This window comes from Natator depressus, chromosome 18 (assembly GCF_965152275.1).
Source record: "Natator depressus isolate rNatDep1 chromosome 18, rNatDep2.hap1, whole genome shotgun sequence".
In the NCBI taxonomy this organism is placed as follows: Eukaryota; Metazoa; Chordata; order Testudines; family Cheloniidae; genus Natator; species Natator depressus.
The window spans coordinates 15,014,273-15,028,557 of NC_134251.1; the positions used below are offsets into that span (position 1 = coordinate 15,014,273).

The 14,285-nt window shown below is 55.9% G+C and overlaps 1 protein-coding gene across 9 annotated transcripts in view; it reads left to right on the forward strand.

Annotated features, from left to right (window-relative positions):
* The window catches only part of AGRN (agrin), a 221,863-nt gene that overhangs the window by 155,056 nt on the left and 52,522 nt on the right, over positions 1 to 14,285 (forward strand). For all 9 annotated transcript variants that reach the window (XM_074975398.1, XM_074975399.1, XM_074975401.1 and 6 more), the window contains 3 exons: positions 2,467 to 2,691; positions 3,261 to 3,467; positions 10,498 to 10,719. In XM_074975398.1, coding sequence (XP_074831499.1) covers positions 2,467 to 2,691; positions 3,261 to 3,467; positions 10,498 to 10,719 — 654 coding nt within the window. The remainder of the gene's footprint in view (positions 1 to 2,466; positions 2,692 to 3,260; positions 3,468 to 10,497; positions 10,720 to 14,285) is intronic.

Below are 14,285 nucleotides of genomic sequence, written 5' to 3' on the forward strand. Positions count from 1 at the left end.
CCAGTTCCCTGGCACTCAGCCCCTGGCAGGATTGAGCCCTAAAGGAGCAGACCTGTCTGCAGGTGCTTCGAGGTGTGTAAACCCCCAGGGGACTTTAGGGTGGGTGAGAAGTAACACGATGCAGTTGAGCAAAGTAAGCATTCAGGCTGAGTGCCGGGAACTGGTTCCTCACGGTGAAAGCCGCTGAGCAGTGAAACCAGTGTCCAAGGGCAGCAGGAGGCAATTTCGGAGAGGGGAAGGCAGGGTATTTGCAAACCTTTTCATCACGGGGGCCACACCTGAACAGAGGAGTCTTGTTTCCCTGCCTGCGGGCCATGCAGCTAGAACACCCCTCGGCAGCGAGTCTCCGAGCTCGGCTCAGCTGACTTGGGCTTGTGGCGCTCGCACGGCGGGGCTGAAATGATCAGTGTAGACGTTCAGGCTCCGAGGCCCTCCCCACCCCCACCAGGTTCAGACCCTGGATTGCAGCCCAAGCCCGAATGTCGACGCTGCTATTTGTAGCCCTGCAGCACTAGCCCATGTCAGTCAACCCGGGTGGGTCTTTATTTTGCTATGTAGACGTACCCCTAGTCACCATCCTGGGAACCCCACCTCCCTTCCTTTGCACAACCCCCTTGCATGCCAGCGGCAGCTACTGCGATTGCTTACCTGGAAAAGTAACACTAGGGCTCCCATCCAAATCCCGTCGAGTCCTTCCACTGACCCAGATGAGGTTTGGATCCAGCCCTAGAGGAAACAGGGGAGTTAGGATCTGGAAAGAAAGCAGAAGGAGAAGCCAGCATCATGGGACTATCCAGCTCCTTACAGATCCCCAGTCAGTGCTCTGTGGTCTTTGAAGCGTGGTCTGAGAACCATCACTGTGGGGGGCCATCCTGCATTGGGGGCTGGTGGGGAACAGGCTGGAGGGGACCAAATACCCTGGAACCCACTTAATCTCTGTGCTGACTAAAATGGACCAAGCAAAGAGCTGAGCTGCAGCTCTGTATTGGGCCAGCATTGGGGAAGGGCGTGGGGGTTCTCCCAGAAGGCAGGGGAATGTGTTACTACTGGGTTTCGCCCCTTGGCATGCCAGAGCCTCGGGGGGATTGTAGGGCATGCAGGGATTTCAGTATGTTCAGATTAAAAGGGGAGAAAAATTCAATCCTGTGTCTACAATTACGGCTGAAAATGCCTCTGTGCTGTCCAGGTATTTCCACTTGGCAAAAAAACAAAAAGGAGGTGGGGGGACTAAAAAGCCCAGGACTTGAGAAGGGATTAGCATATAGATGGTGCCCATTTTGCACGTGTATTTACTATGCTAACGTGAGCACGGATCGGTGGCGAAGGTGATCCGGATAAGCCTGGATTATGTCAGGGGGGAAGGCAGCGCGTAGCCTGTCCTGTCCTCGGGGATCTTCCCTCAAAGGCCTGGATTTCCCAACCCAGCTACCCAGGGCAGGGAGCAGATGGGAAGGTTGTAAAACTGAGCAGGCCCCCGGGGAGCGAGTGCCCCTAGCAGCTCAGAGCACCTCAGGAGCAAGTCAGACAGACGCCGCCAGGGATGGTCAAGCCTGCCTCTGCTGGGAGGCTGGATGCACGTGCTCTCCAGGTCCCTTCCAGTGTGGTTCTATGGTGTGTGTTGCCCAGGAGAAGACCCGTGGGCATATTAGGGAACCATATTAGCCTGGCTCTAGAAGGAGTCCTGTCTGCCTTGGCTAAAAGGATAGAAGACTTCTCCCCGAGAGGGGCAGCTCTCCCCACCCGTGGTGTGTGGGGGAAAGGTGTTGGGAGGTTGAGCCTTGAGCTCCCAAAGCTCCTCTCACAGTTGAAATACGTTTGATCTCAGCCTTGTCTTAGTGGTCATCTGGCTGGGTCTTCGTGGTCATCCCACCAGTGGGTAGGGCTGGGATGTCAACAGGCTCTACAGCCAGGTGGGGATCAAGGGGCACCACCAGAGTTGCTACTTTCGGTTGGACGTGTTCCTGGAGGTTCCACCACAAGACATAATCTAACTTCTGGAGACTCCTGGACAATCCTGGAGGGTGGCCAACCCTAGCTGTTTGTGGGGCAGAAGAGAGAGCTGCAGGCCAGGGTTCAGATGCATTGGCAGGGCTGTCAGGGGGGCGGGTTAGACCATCCTGGCTCACCTTGGTGTTACTCAAGTCTCACTTGCTTCTGCACATACTCCTGGCTCTGAGTGATTGTGACAGTGACTGTCTGGGCCGAACCCTCAGCCCCTGAATTTGTCAGCAAAGCTTTCTTGTCAACATGAATCCCCAGGCTCTCTCCATCTGGAGACGGGGTCTTACTTCAACAGAGCCTTGTTGATACCAAGAGAGAAGGGAGCACCAGTGCAGCGAAGAGCTGGACTGGGATGTGATGGGGCCAGGATTAGAATGGCCTGACCTGTTAGGCGTGGACTGCCCCTGGAGATGACTGTGCTGGTCTGAGAGCTCCCCTCTCCTTTGCCCTCTGTTCTGTGCACAGACCCCTGCAGGAGCACTCTCAACGACATGAACCGGGTGTGCCGGGTGAACCCCCGCACTCGCAGAGCAGACCTGCTCTCCCGGCCTGAAAACTGCCCTCCGAAGAGGGAGCCGGTGTGTGGCGATGACGGGGTGACCTACGACAACGAGTGCATCATGGGGCGGTCGGGCGCCATCCGGGGGCTGGAGATCCAGAAGGTGCGTTCGGGGCACTGCCAGCCTCAGGGTAAGTACCTCTCAGCGACTTACCTGACAGCAGGGAGCTCGGGTTACAGGGTGCCTGTTTCCCCCCCTGGGGTGCCCCACCAACGGGTGCTGCCGAGGGGAATGAGACGCTCTCCTGCCCCAGCTAAACCTGCTGGACTTGGACAGGGAAGCTGCCCCTTCTCAGCCTGGCTCCACCTTTGTCATCTGGCTCCATTGACCACGCGAAGAATCCGGTGTTGGTCACTACTAGAGGCAGGGGCCAGGTGGGCCCAGACTGGGTAGGGAATCCGGTGTTCTGGTGACCCTGGCACTACGGACAGCAGAGAAGACTCAATAATCCTGGAGGGTGGGGAGGGGACTATTGCTTCCGAATCTGCTCGTCCGTCCATTAGCGGGAGCTGGGCTGTACCCAGGAGTATTGACCTGAACGCCCCTCAGCCTATTCCCCACCAGAGTCCCCTTGGCCCCAGGCCCCCTCCCATTGCTGCCCCCCCAAGTTGTGAGCCTGCTAGGAGCTCAACGCCAACGAGCCCGACTCCTGCGTCCCAGCCGCAGGGTGTAAGTGGCGCCTCCCTCTTTCCGTTCCAGACAAGTGCCAGGCCGAGTGCAAATTCAACGCCGTGTGCCTCAACCGCCGCGGCACCGCCCGCTGCTCCTGCGACCGCATCACCTGCGACGGCGCCTACCGGCCCGTCTGCGCCAGGGACAGCCGGACCTACAGCAACGACTGCGAGCGCCAGAAGGCGGAGTGCCAGCAGAAAGCCGCCATCCCCGTGAAGCATGAGGGCCCTTGTGGTAAGCGGGACCGCCGTTTGTCCCTGTGCATCTCCCCCGCCTCCTTTGCTACCCGCCCCCAGCAGGAAAATGCCCCACGCCCCTTCCGGCTTTCACACATAACAGGGCAGAGGAGGAGCCGTGCTGTCCAGATGCCAGGGGTAAGTCGTGTCCATGTCCCTGTAGCCACTAGGCGGCCCCTCTTCCCCTTCATGACCTACAGGCGGGTAAGATCCATTCCCTCCTCCTCTTCTTCCTTTTGCCTGATCCCAAGTACCATCTGTCTCTCTCCTCTCTCTCCGTTGCTGCCGTTTCTTTCTCCCTCTCTGCTCCGGTGTCGTCTGCGTCCGATGTGTCCTGTAACGGAGGGGAAAAAGTGCTTTGAACAATAGTAACAAGACGAAGCATCTTGAGTGTTCGGTCCATGTCCCCCATCCATCTGCTCCCTGCCAGGCACACACGCTGTATCACCTAACTCGGAAGCAGCTCTCATTGCCCATCCTGCCTCCTGGGGTAGTGCCAGTCTCCCAAGTCCCTTTCATTGCCCTCGCCATGCTTTCCAGCCTTTCTCAGTTCTAGGTGCCCGCCGTAAGGAACTCTTCCCTGTGCTGCTCCTCTCTGATGGTCTCATCTGTGTTTGTCTCATCTCTGGGCAGGAGCTGTGGGGGGGTGGATCTTTTGATCTTCTGCTGAAGGCTATTTTAAGAGATCTGGGTTGTGGGATAGGATGGGGGCCTAGGTTTCTATGGCAGTGGAAGCCACCGGTTACGAAATTCAGCGGTTGCCCAGGAAACAGGATGGGCTAACCACAGGCAGCCCACCGACCGGCATCGAGTGGAAGACTTGCTGATCTCAGGTTGTATCTTCAAACTGCTCTTGTATCGTGTCAAACCTTCTGAGAAGAGTCTTAGATGAACTGTACTTTCCCGGGACTGTTTGGCTGGCTTTGCCCTCCTGGTGCCAGAGTCTCAATATTACCAACCCTGCCAGCTTAAAAAACATTTGTCACTCATCAGATTGGCATAATGGAATCATGGCATTATTTTTTTAACTACGCTTGGAGGGCATTTCTGGTTGTTGAACCATTAGGAGTCACTTTTTCAAGTTTTTCTTTGCACCCAGGAAGGCTAGAAACTTGCTTTTCTTTTCCGAGTGAACTTATAGATTCTCATGTATTCACAGGACTCCAGGAGCTGGGGCTTTAGGTAAAACAGCAACTACGGCAAGACTTGTGATAAAATTGTGAAAGTCAGCAGCCCTAGACTTTGTTTTCGTTCCTCAAGCTATATCCCTTCCTTCCCCTGTTGGGCTGCTTCTCAAGTTCTGTTCCTTGGGTTCCAAAGCCCATTGAAGAGAGCTGAAGTCTTTCCACTGATTCCAATGGGCTTCGAATCAAACCCTAATATCTCAGCCCTTCTGAAAATCCAGCCCTATATCTCTGTTAGGGTGTAAATCTGGAGCAGCTCTGCTAGCTTCAGTGGAGTCACTCCAGATTTACACCACCATCAATCAGAGCAGGATCTGGCAACACAGCATCTCGGCATGTCTGTTCCTTGCTGGCTCCTGGAAACAAATGTTTGGCAGATTCTGCAATTCTTGTCTCGAATCCCATACAGAGCAGCTATCCCATACAGAGCAGCTTCTCTCCTCCTCCTGTTTTGATTCTCCTTCATTTGATGGCTTTCCCTTTCCTCCTCTCCCTGCAGGCCGTGCAGCCAGCCAGGAGAGCAGGCCCACACACTGTTCCTTTCAAGAGCATGTGCTTGTGGGATGGAAAGTAAATAAAATCCCGGGTGAGAGGTGAAGCAGAGTTTGATGCTTGCTCAGTCCATGTGACAGCTCAGTTCTGCCTCCTAGCAAACCACCATGCAGTGCAGTCATGCCAGAGGCCTTCTCCTCCCATGTCAGCCCACTCCTTCCCCCAGCTGCCGCCTGCCCTGTGCGATCTGGAGACTTCCGCCTCCAGGTTACCAGTTCAAACCCAGCACCAGACCAGAAGTGACCTGAATAGAATGAGGTTGCGATCTCAGTGCAGTCTTGGCTAGGCACCCATCCGCCGCACAAAAGCACGCTCACCGACATGAACTTTTCCTTTCTGGCAGGCTGGCCAAGGAGGCTGTAGTGCAGGACAGGGCTTAGGGAGACATTGTGAGGTGACACTAAGCATGAGAGCTGAAGCAGAGTTGGATGCTTCGTAGGCCAAGACATGGAGATTTAGGTCCGTGTGATGCTCAGTTCTGCTCCAGAAGGGAGCTAGAGATCCAGGCTCTGTGTCCAGCAGCCTCCATACAGAATCTGTAGATTCATTCTGCCCGAGTCCTGCCTCTTCTCCACAGCGTGGGTCACTGCAGGGACGTAGAGATGGGGTCCCGCCCAGTCAGGGTGGAGGCGCATTGAGGGGCAGTGTGGGGGAAGCTGGCTACGCGCTGTCTGTGCTGGATCTGCTCTGCAAAGAAAGAGGCACTAAGGAAATACCTCCATGGGCCCCCACCCACCTGCATGTCCCTATTACAATCCCTGATGTTCCCTCCTGTCTCCACTATAGGGAGCAAGGGGGAGACTTCAGGGATCTAGAGCATCCCTTCACCTGGGAGGGCCCAGGTGCGGGCAGGGAATAGGAACCTCCCTGCAGAAATCCGGTGGGGGGGGTCTCCTTTTACAGCAAGGTGGAAGCTGGTGGTACCAGCCCAAAGTGGGGGATTCAGGGTGCGTGAGTCCAACCGTATGCCCTGCTGTGCACATCAAAGCCCCTTCGGGGTTGCCTACAAACTCTCAAGCTTCTGGAGGAAGATTGCTGCTGATAGCCAGCGTCTAGTGAAGAAGATTTAGCGTAACTAGAGCCTATGGAGGGGAAGGAAATGAAAGGCAGTCTATTAACATGGCAACACGATGCTTTAATCTTTCACAGATACCTGCCTAATGAACTCTCAGCCCTGCTGCTCGCTCTTCTCCAGCAGTCAGGGAAGGAAACAAAGCCGGGCAAAATAGCCCAATCTGCCCGTCACGGGTTATTTTTTTAAGTTCCTTTCTGCTTTCAAACAAGGGTGGTAGGAGCTGAAAGCCGCCTCTAGGTGAGGGGAGATGGGATGAGGGGGTTAGGAATTTGGGAGAGGCAGGGTGTGATGGGGGCAGAGGGAAGGTCTCTGTAGTTGTGTCTGTCTGTTTTCCTCCTCCTCCTTTTCTTTCTTTCTCTCTTTCTCTTTCTTTCTCTCTTTGTCTTGTGTTTTACAGCATTGCCTGTTTGGAGAAAGGACGTGCGTCTGCACAGTACCCTACCGCTCCCAACCGGGATGTCTCTGCTCAGAGGTCTGCTTTCTACCCTTCTCCTTAGCCAACGGCATTCCCTAAGATGTCGATCTCTCTCTCCTCTCCCCTTCACTATCCTCTTCCCTGGCCTTAGTTAAAAGCCCTTGGGATGGAAAGATTCCCACATTTTTTTGCCAATCCACCCACTTCCTGCCTGGAATGAAAGTGCCTTGCAGTGTAATGGGGTATTTTTAATGCTTGCTCCAGTTTGCATCTCCTTCTCTGAAATGGACGTGGGTTGGGGGGTGGCCACACAACTGCAGGCTCTGTTGTGGGCAGCTGCTGTTTTGCCTGACCATCCGTGTGAGCTGAGAACCCTGTTCCCCTTCTCAGGCCACCTGGGTGCCTCTTTCCGGCTGATGAGTCAATTCGGGCGGCTCCTGGTTGATTTTTCTGTTGCTCAGGCATGGTCGCGGACTCCTGGCTGCTCGAGATTGCCGTGCTTCCCCCATCCCCCTCCTTAGCGCGTGTTTGTGTGTGCGTGTGTGTACGCGCCAGGCTTGTCTGGGTCAGCTCAGGGTGTGGAAAGGAGTGAGCGTGCTGCATGGTGTCGGCCTGAATATGAAAACTCCCTGCCCACCTCCCGACGCACGTTGCAACGTGCCGATTTTTAGATCCTCCTTCAATCTGGTGAAGGAGCCTTCTCCTGTCGTGGGTTTCTCCCTGGCAGCACACTGTCATAGCACCTCGGTAGATGGCAGCCCAGCCTGCTGGCAGGGGGTTGCGTCGAAACTCCTTGGATGCTGCAAAGACAGGCAGGGAGTGCAGTCGGTCAGAGCAGCGGACTCGGAGGCAGGTCTCCCAGGAGCCATTTACTCCTTGACAGATTTTCAAAAGAGCTCAGCTCCCCTCTGGGCACCACAGTGGGTGGCCAGGTTTCTGCAAAGTGCAGAGTCCCGTGATTGACAACATGGTCCCTTGAGATATGGCCCAACCTGTAAACTGGAGATATGGATTCTCAAGTGGTGGTGGAGGTTGCGGGGGTGGGGGAGTCATAATTACCTATTGATAGAACACTCTGAGGTCCTTGGATGGAAGGGGCTATGGAAGTGTCATCTTCTGCTCCCATTGAAACCAATGGCAAAACACCTACAGACTTCAGTGGGGGCCCGGGGGCGGGAGGGAAACGCTGCCAGCCTGAGGATCAAACTGCCAGGGGAACCTCGTTTGCAGCTCTGAATCGCTAGAGGGGTGAGAAATGTCAGAGCAGCTGTGTCTCTCTGCTCCAGGCCTGGGATCCTCCCATCCAGCCGCTCCCCGTTCAGCCTGATTGTGTTGGGCAGAGGCTGTTCCCCCGTCTCCGCCCGCTGCCTCTGCGCGACTCTGGGGCGCAGTTATGGGAAGCGTGTCTTTAAAAACGAGAAAGCAAAGCCAGAGATGTCAGCAGGCCCGCAGAGAGGTGCCGGCGCCGCGTGGGGGAAGCTCGGAAACCGTCTGGCTGCAGGAAGAATTGGGGGTGGGGGATGGATTGGGGGGCGAGTGAGTATTAAAGAGACAGAGATGAGCCTCGGCTGACTCTCCTGCGCCCCAGCCCTTCGATCCCAATCCCGACTTGGCAGTCGTCTCCCTTGCAGGCCTGGAACCGAGCGACACCCCAGACGTGGGGACCCTCTCTCGTCGGGTCCCGTGTCAGGGACTCCTCCATTCCTGCTCCTTCTCCACTGCTGGAGCCAGGAGCATCTGCCTGGGGCAAGCTTGGCTTCTTGAGAGGCAGGATCTCTCCATGGTGCTGGTGGGACGCAGGCAGCAGCAGGGGCCCATGCACTGAACGGCACACACCTGGTCCTGTCACTCTGACCCATGTACCCCCCCCCCCCCCGGCTTTGTACAGAGGCGCCCCAGGGTTCAATTTCCCGTCAGTCAGAAAGCGGGGGGCCCGGCAGGCTGTCTCCAGGTGGAACCTGTCCCAGCTCTCCATGCAGAGTTTGCCTTTCACACCCTGCGCTGGTTTGTGGCTGGGCTGTTCTCGCGGCGTGTTCGCTTTGGTTGGCTCTGTCTCGGTGCGTGACCTGTTGCATCCAGCTGGCTTTTGCTGCCTTGCGTTTCCCCGCTGGCTTGTCGCCGCATCTCCTTTTCAGGGTTTCACACCCAGTTTCTTTCTTCTCTTTCCCCTCCCCTCGCTGCCCAGGGCGGTGGTTTGAGTATCTTGGTGCGCCCCCTTGGCTGGACAGCCGGCTCTCCCCCAGCACTTAACACAGTCCTGCCTTGAGCTGCCTGGCCTGGCCTGTAAGCAGCCTAAACCAGAGCGCCAGCTTCTGGGCGGTGAAGGAAATGCAGCCTGCTGTTTGTCCCACTGCCTGCCCATGGGGTTACGATTGTGGATTTCTGCATCGCAGACCTTCCCTTGACAAAAATCTAAATAGAAAAGTCCCGGGGGCAGGCGACCGTGCTGTCTACAGTGGAACAGGGATGCTGGGCCCGATTTGCCCCTGCCACTGCTGCAAACCAGGAGTCACTCCACCGGAGCCAGAGAGTTACCCTGGTGCAGGGACGGCACAGGTGAAAGAATAGTCGGGCTCGGTGCGCTCTGCGTCTGAATGGGCTCGGCACCCCATCCCCACTCGCAGCACGACACGCAGCTGCCTGGAGATCCCTCAGGCTGGCGAGAGATGTACTGGCCTCTCCTCCTGCCCTGCTCGTTGGGCAGAGTCTGGAGGGATGCCCTTCACGCTCTGCATTGGCTAACAATGCTCCAGGGAAGCCTCGGTGCCCACTAGGGTGAGTCAGTTTGGCCCGCCCCAGGCCCCCTGCTGCACGTGTTTCTGGCATTTTAACCTGGGCTAGTGCAGCTCTGCAACGACCTGTACAGGGAGGAGTGAGGGTGATCCTCTCTGCCCGGTTCCCACCACATCCCTGTCCTAATGAAAGGAAGCGGGTGAGAATAAGAAGTAGATGGGAAGAGGATGGAGCACAGTGTATCAGAGCCCAGTGCAGGTATCTGAGCCATCGCAAGCTAGATCTCTCTACGTGCAGTCACTGGGGGGATGGTGTTGGTGCGAGGGATGGGCTCTGTGTGTGTGTATGTTTGTGTGAGGGAGGGGGTGTGTGTGTGTGTGTGTGTGTGTGTGTGTGTGTTGGTGTGAGGGAGAGGGTGTGTGTGTCTGCGTGTGTGTTTTGGAGTGAGGGATAGTGGGTATATCTGTGTGTGTTGGTGTGGAGGATGGGCTGTGTGTGTGTGTGTGTGCTGGTGCAAGGGTTGGGGAGTGTGAGTGTGTGCTGGTGCGAGGGATGGGCTCTGTGTGTGTGTACTGGTGTAAGAGTTGGGGTGTGTGTGCGCGTGCTGGTGCGAGGGATGGGCTCTGTGTGTGTGTGTGCGCTGGTGCGAGGGATGGGTTTCACTTGAAGGTATAAGGCTTTTAGCAGGATGGATTTTGCTCCGCCCTGACTTTCAGACTGTTATGGTCCCTCTCAGCCTCTGGGATCCCCATCCCCCTGTCCTGTTGTGATCTGCACAGTGGCGATAACAGAGGGAGAGTTGAGGTCGACCAGGGCCCTGTCCTGGGAGGAGGATCTTCTGCTGCTCTATGGGACAGGCGCCAGGGTGGCATGTGATCTCAAGGGGGGTGGCAGGGGCACTGTGTGTTTGTGACACCATCATAACTTCCTCCGCCCAGGGGCAGCGCAGTCCTGGCGGGGGCCGGCACCCGGGCGTTGTTCTTTGCCCGCCTGCTCCCTGCCGGATGGGGAGATGCCGCAGCAGGGGGAGTGGCTGATGTGTTGCTTTCTCTCTCCTGCCCCCACGCAGACCTGGGCATGCCCAGCCCGTGCCTGAGCGTGGCGTGCACCTTCGGGGCCACCTGCGTGGTGAAGAACCAGGAGGCGGTGTGCGAGTGCCAGCAGGTGTGCCTTAGCCGCTACGACCCCGTCTGCGGCAGCGACAACCGCACCTACGGCAACCCCTGCGAGCTGGACGCCATGGCCTGCGTCCTCCGGAAGGAGATCAAAGTGAAGCACAAAGGGCCTTGCGGTGAGTGGGGTGGGGCTCTGTGGAAGGAGAACCACGAAGCCAGGAGGGCTCAGAACTAGCTGGCAGGGGCGGGTTATGGAGACACAGAGCAAGTACCCCCTTCCCCCCATATGCTCCCCACCCATGTCAGGCAGACTTTTCCACCCAGCCCCAGCGTGTCTCCTCCACCCCCAAGTCCTTGATCTGCTGCAGGGCAGCCCCTTCTCATCCCACATCATTCCGGCAGACAATGGGACTTTCCGCTCCACCGGGCCACAGGACCTGAATAGCATCCCACCAGAATCTGCCCTTTTCGCCGGCCATGGTGGCAAAGGGAGGGGCCCGGTGGCTGCCCCTTCCAAACAGGCCTGCGGATAGACTGCAGCCCCACCACGCTGGTTGCTGTTGGAGTCTGTAGCTCTAGCTGGCGTGGGGTGAGGTGTTAGGTGACGTGACTGCTGACCCCATGGGATGGCACCACAGTAGCCTATAGGAACAAAGGGGTCCAGTGAAGAGAGACTCCTGGGCATTTCTCTAACCCCCTGCACCTGGAGCTTGCAACATGCTTTGCAGACACAGAGTGCCCTTAGCTTCCCAACCCCCACAGCGAAGTAGCAGGAGCCTCCTTGTTTTACAGAAGGGAAACTGAGGCAGAGCACAGGACTGTGACTTGCCCAGGTTCGTGCAGTGAGTCACTGGCAGAGCTGGGGATGGAACCCAGGAGTCCAGACTCCCAGCCCAGCACTCTCACCACTAAACCACTCTGGATCCTAAGGAACACCTTGCTTCCCTTTGGTCCAAGACTTTTTCAGCAAGTTATATTCCTGATTAGAGAGGTTACTCTCGTCCCCGTGGGATGGAATCTCCTGCCCGTCATGGGGATGAAGCAAAGTGTTCAGATTGTTCCTAAAAGCACTGAGGCTTTCCCTGCTGTCCAGGTATAGTGCCTCCCTACTGTAGAAAGTGCAGAGGGGCTGCTAGTGGTGGACTGAGCTGGGTGGGGATAGGCTGAACACGGGAGGTTGCCCTTGGAAAGAGTGAGTCAATGGGAGCATTGCCTACAGGTAGAATAAGCATTAGGAGTCAGGACTCCTGGGTTCTGTTCCTGATTTTGCCGCTTTGCTTCCCCTGGGCCTCAGTTTCCCCCTCTTGGGTGGCTTGAGAGTCGAACTGAATTGAAAGGTGTTGCACTGAGGTGCGTGGGAAAGATGTGGAATTGGCTGCAGAGCAGGTGGCTGTTAATCAAAGCAGCTACAGTTCCTTGAGCATCAAACTGTATCCAGGTTGAATGAAATCTCTGTGCAGCATAAGCCCCCAGCACTGCCTCTGCGGCGTGCTTTGTGCGGAAATGATCCATTTCTCACCCCACAAGCATCTCTCTGGTTTGGGGCATGTGTCTGCGTGTATCTCTCTGTGGCTTGCCATTCCCTGTTCTCCTTGCCAGGCAAGCACCGGCTTACATCACCCACTGCCCACTCAGACCACAATGAAATCAGCAGCCCCCCCCCGGCAAGCAGAGAGAATGACGCAGTTCACTGCTTCCGGCTGCTCGGGAAGGTTATTCCTTCACCTTCCAATGGCTTAAAAATAACAAAGTCTCGGCAGAAGGGGTTGATTGGGGGAAAGGAACCAATGTGGGTGGTGGTTTTCCCTTTCTTCCTATAGAAATATGGGGGGGGGGCACTTAGGGGAAATACACACGTAAATGGCTTCCCTGTGCAAAGCCCGCCCTGGTTCCTTTACCAGTCTGATGCAGGACAATTGGCTGCTGCAGGAGTTTGAACAGTGGGAGAGCTGCCCAGGAGTGGCTGGGGTTGAGATGCGGGAGAAGCTATCTAAGCAGCTTGCTCCTCCTTTGTGTCTCTTTTGGAGGTAGGATGGGGGGTGTCCAGATTTAATTACTAAATACATCCCCTCTGTTCCCATTAGAGAGAAACCATCCATCTCACTTGCTCCTCCACCCCTGCTTACACCCCTTATCCAATCAAAGGGCATTTCTCTGCCTTGGGAGGAATAATTGATCGCTGTCACTCCCTCCACCTGCTGCATCCCACAAAGCCACGTGGCAGAAGGGCTCATAAAGGCCTTTCCTGCACCTTTTGGAATGCACCTCAAGAAAAAACCAAATGCCCAGGGATGGCTGTCCCTTAATCCTAGCGCTCTATGTCCCTCAGCCGTGATCTGCTCCCTGTTCCAACCCTGCCACCCTACTGAAGTCAGGGAGGTTGCTTAGGCAGGATTTAGCCAACTGTGTTTATGACACACTAGGGTCATCCTGCTTGCAGTCTGTATGCTCCAGGCGTCATCGTGAGCTAAAGCCCAGCTATATACTCCGTGACCTGTGGGGGTGGGGCTAGCGGGTATGCAGAGTGCCACAGCCAAAGTTCAGGCTGACTTTTTAGTTTCTGATTGTAGGATCATGCTGTAGCTCTGCGTTATGCAGGAGGGACACTTACTATGATGAAAGGAAATATAATGCTTAGAAAAGAGGGATGTGTTTGCACAGTGCACAGTTCACTCATGGAACTCCCTGCTACAGGATAACAATGAGTTCCAGAGGCTTCAGAAGCAGATTAGGCATCGATAGGTGCATTAATATCTGCAGTTACCTGAGAGATGATTGTCATGTAAAAGGGATATAAACACCCCTGCTTTAGGGCATAAACAGACCCTGACTTCCTGGGATTCAGGAAGAAATTTCCCGCACGCCCATAGATCCTGCCTTCAACTGCCTCTCTACCCACTTCTGAAACCCACCAGTGGGCTGAAAATGACAGGCTATAGATAGAAACATCCCAGCCAATAGCTCATGCTAACCAGTCATGAGTTTGGGCTTTTATTTGCATCTTTCCTCCCCACACATCCAAAGCAACAGCTGCTGCACGAAAGTAAAATGAGAAAAATATTCCTCGAGCCAAATTCCTGGTGAATTGAATGGAGGGAGAGAGGGGATGCTCCTCTGAAAGAGGAAGTTAGCCAGTGAGTCACTGAATGCGCAGGGGCCATGAGAGCGGAGGTGCTGACTGGCTCTGGGCTCACCTGCAGTGCCGGGACTGCGTGCGCTGGGGAGGGACGTGCCTCATGCAGACAGTGTATACGGAGATGACGTGTTGCTGCGAATTACAAACACAGCCAGTCCCAGGGACATCCTAATAAACCAGGAGAAGGGGGCTCGGCAGGTCATGGTGCTGCCCGCGCCTTGAGAGGGGTTCGTTGCGCTTGGACGTGAGTTTAGAGCCTTCTGTGACACATGGGCCACCATCCCGCAAAGCAACTCCCTGTTCCCATGGAATTCCCAGGCCTGGCCTTGAGACTTTGCTCTTCTCCTCCACACTTAGAGCTGCTGCTAGAGCAGTGGGGGCAATGGCCCGGGCTTCGTGCCGTCTTCTCCTTGGCGTTGCTACGGATGGGGCTGAGCTGGGACCGTGGGATCCGCAGCCATGTTTTAGAGGTGCTCCATCCCTGGGAGTCAGTGGCTCCTGTTGTTGGGTTTTCCTTTGAGTTTGATGGTACCCAGACCCCAAGACTCGGCCCCCAGCGCTGGGTGTCTGGTGGGAATCCCGCAGCCTGCGAGGTTGGCTGGTCTC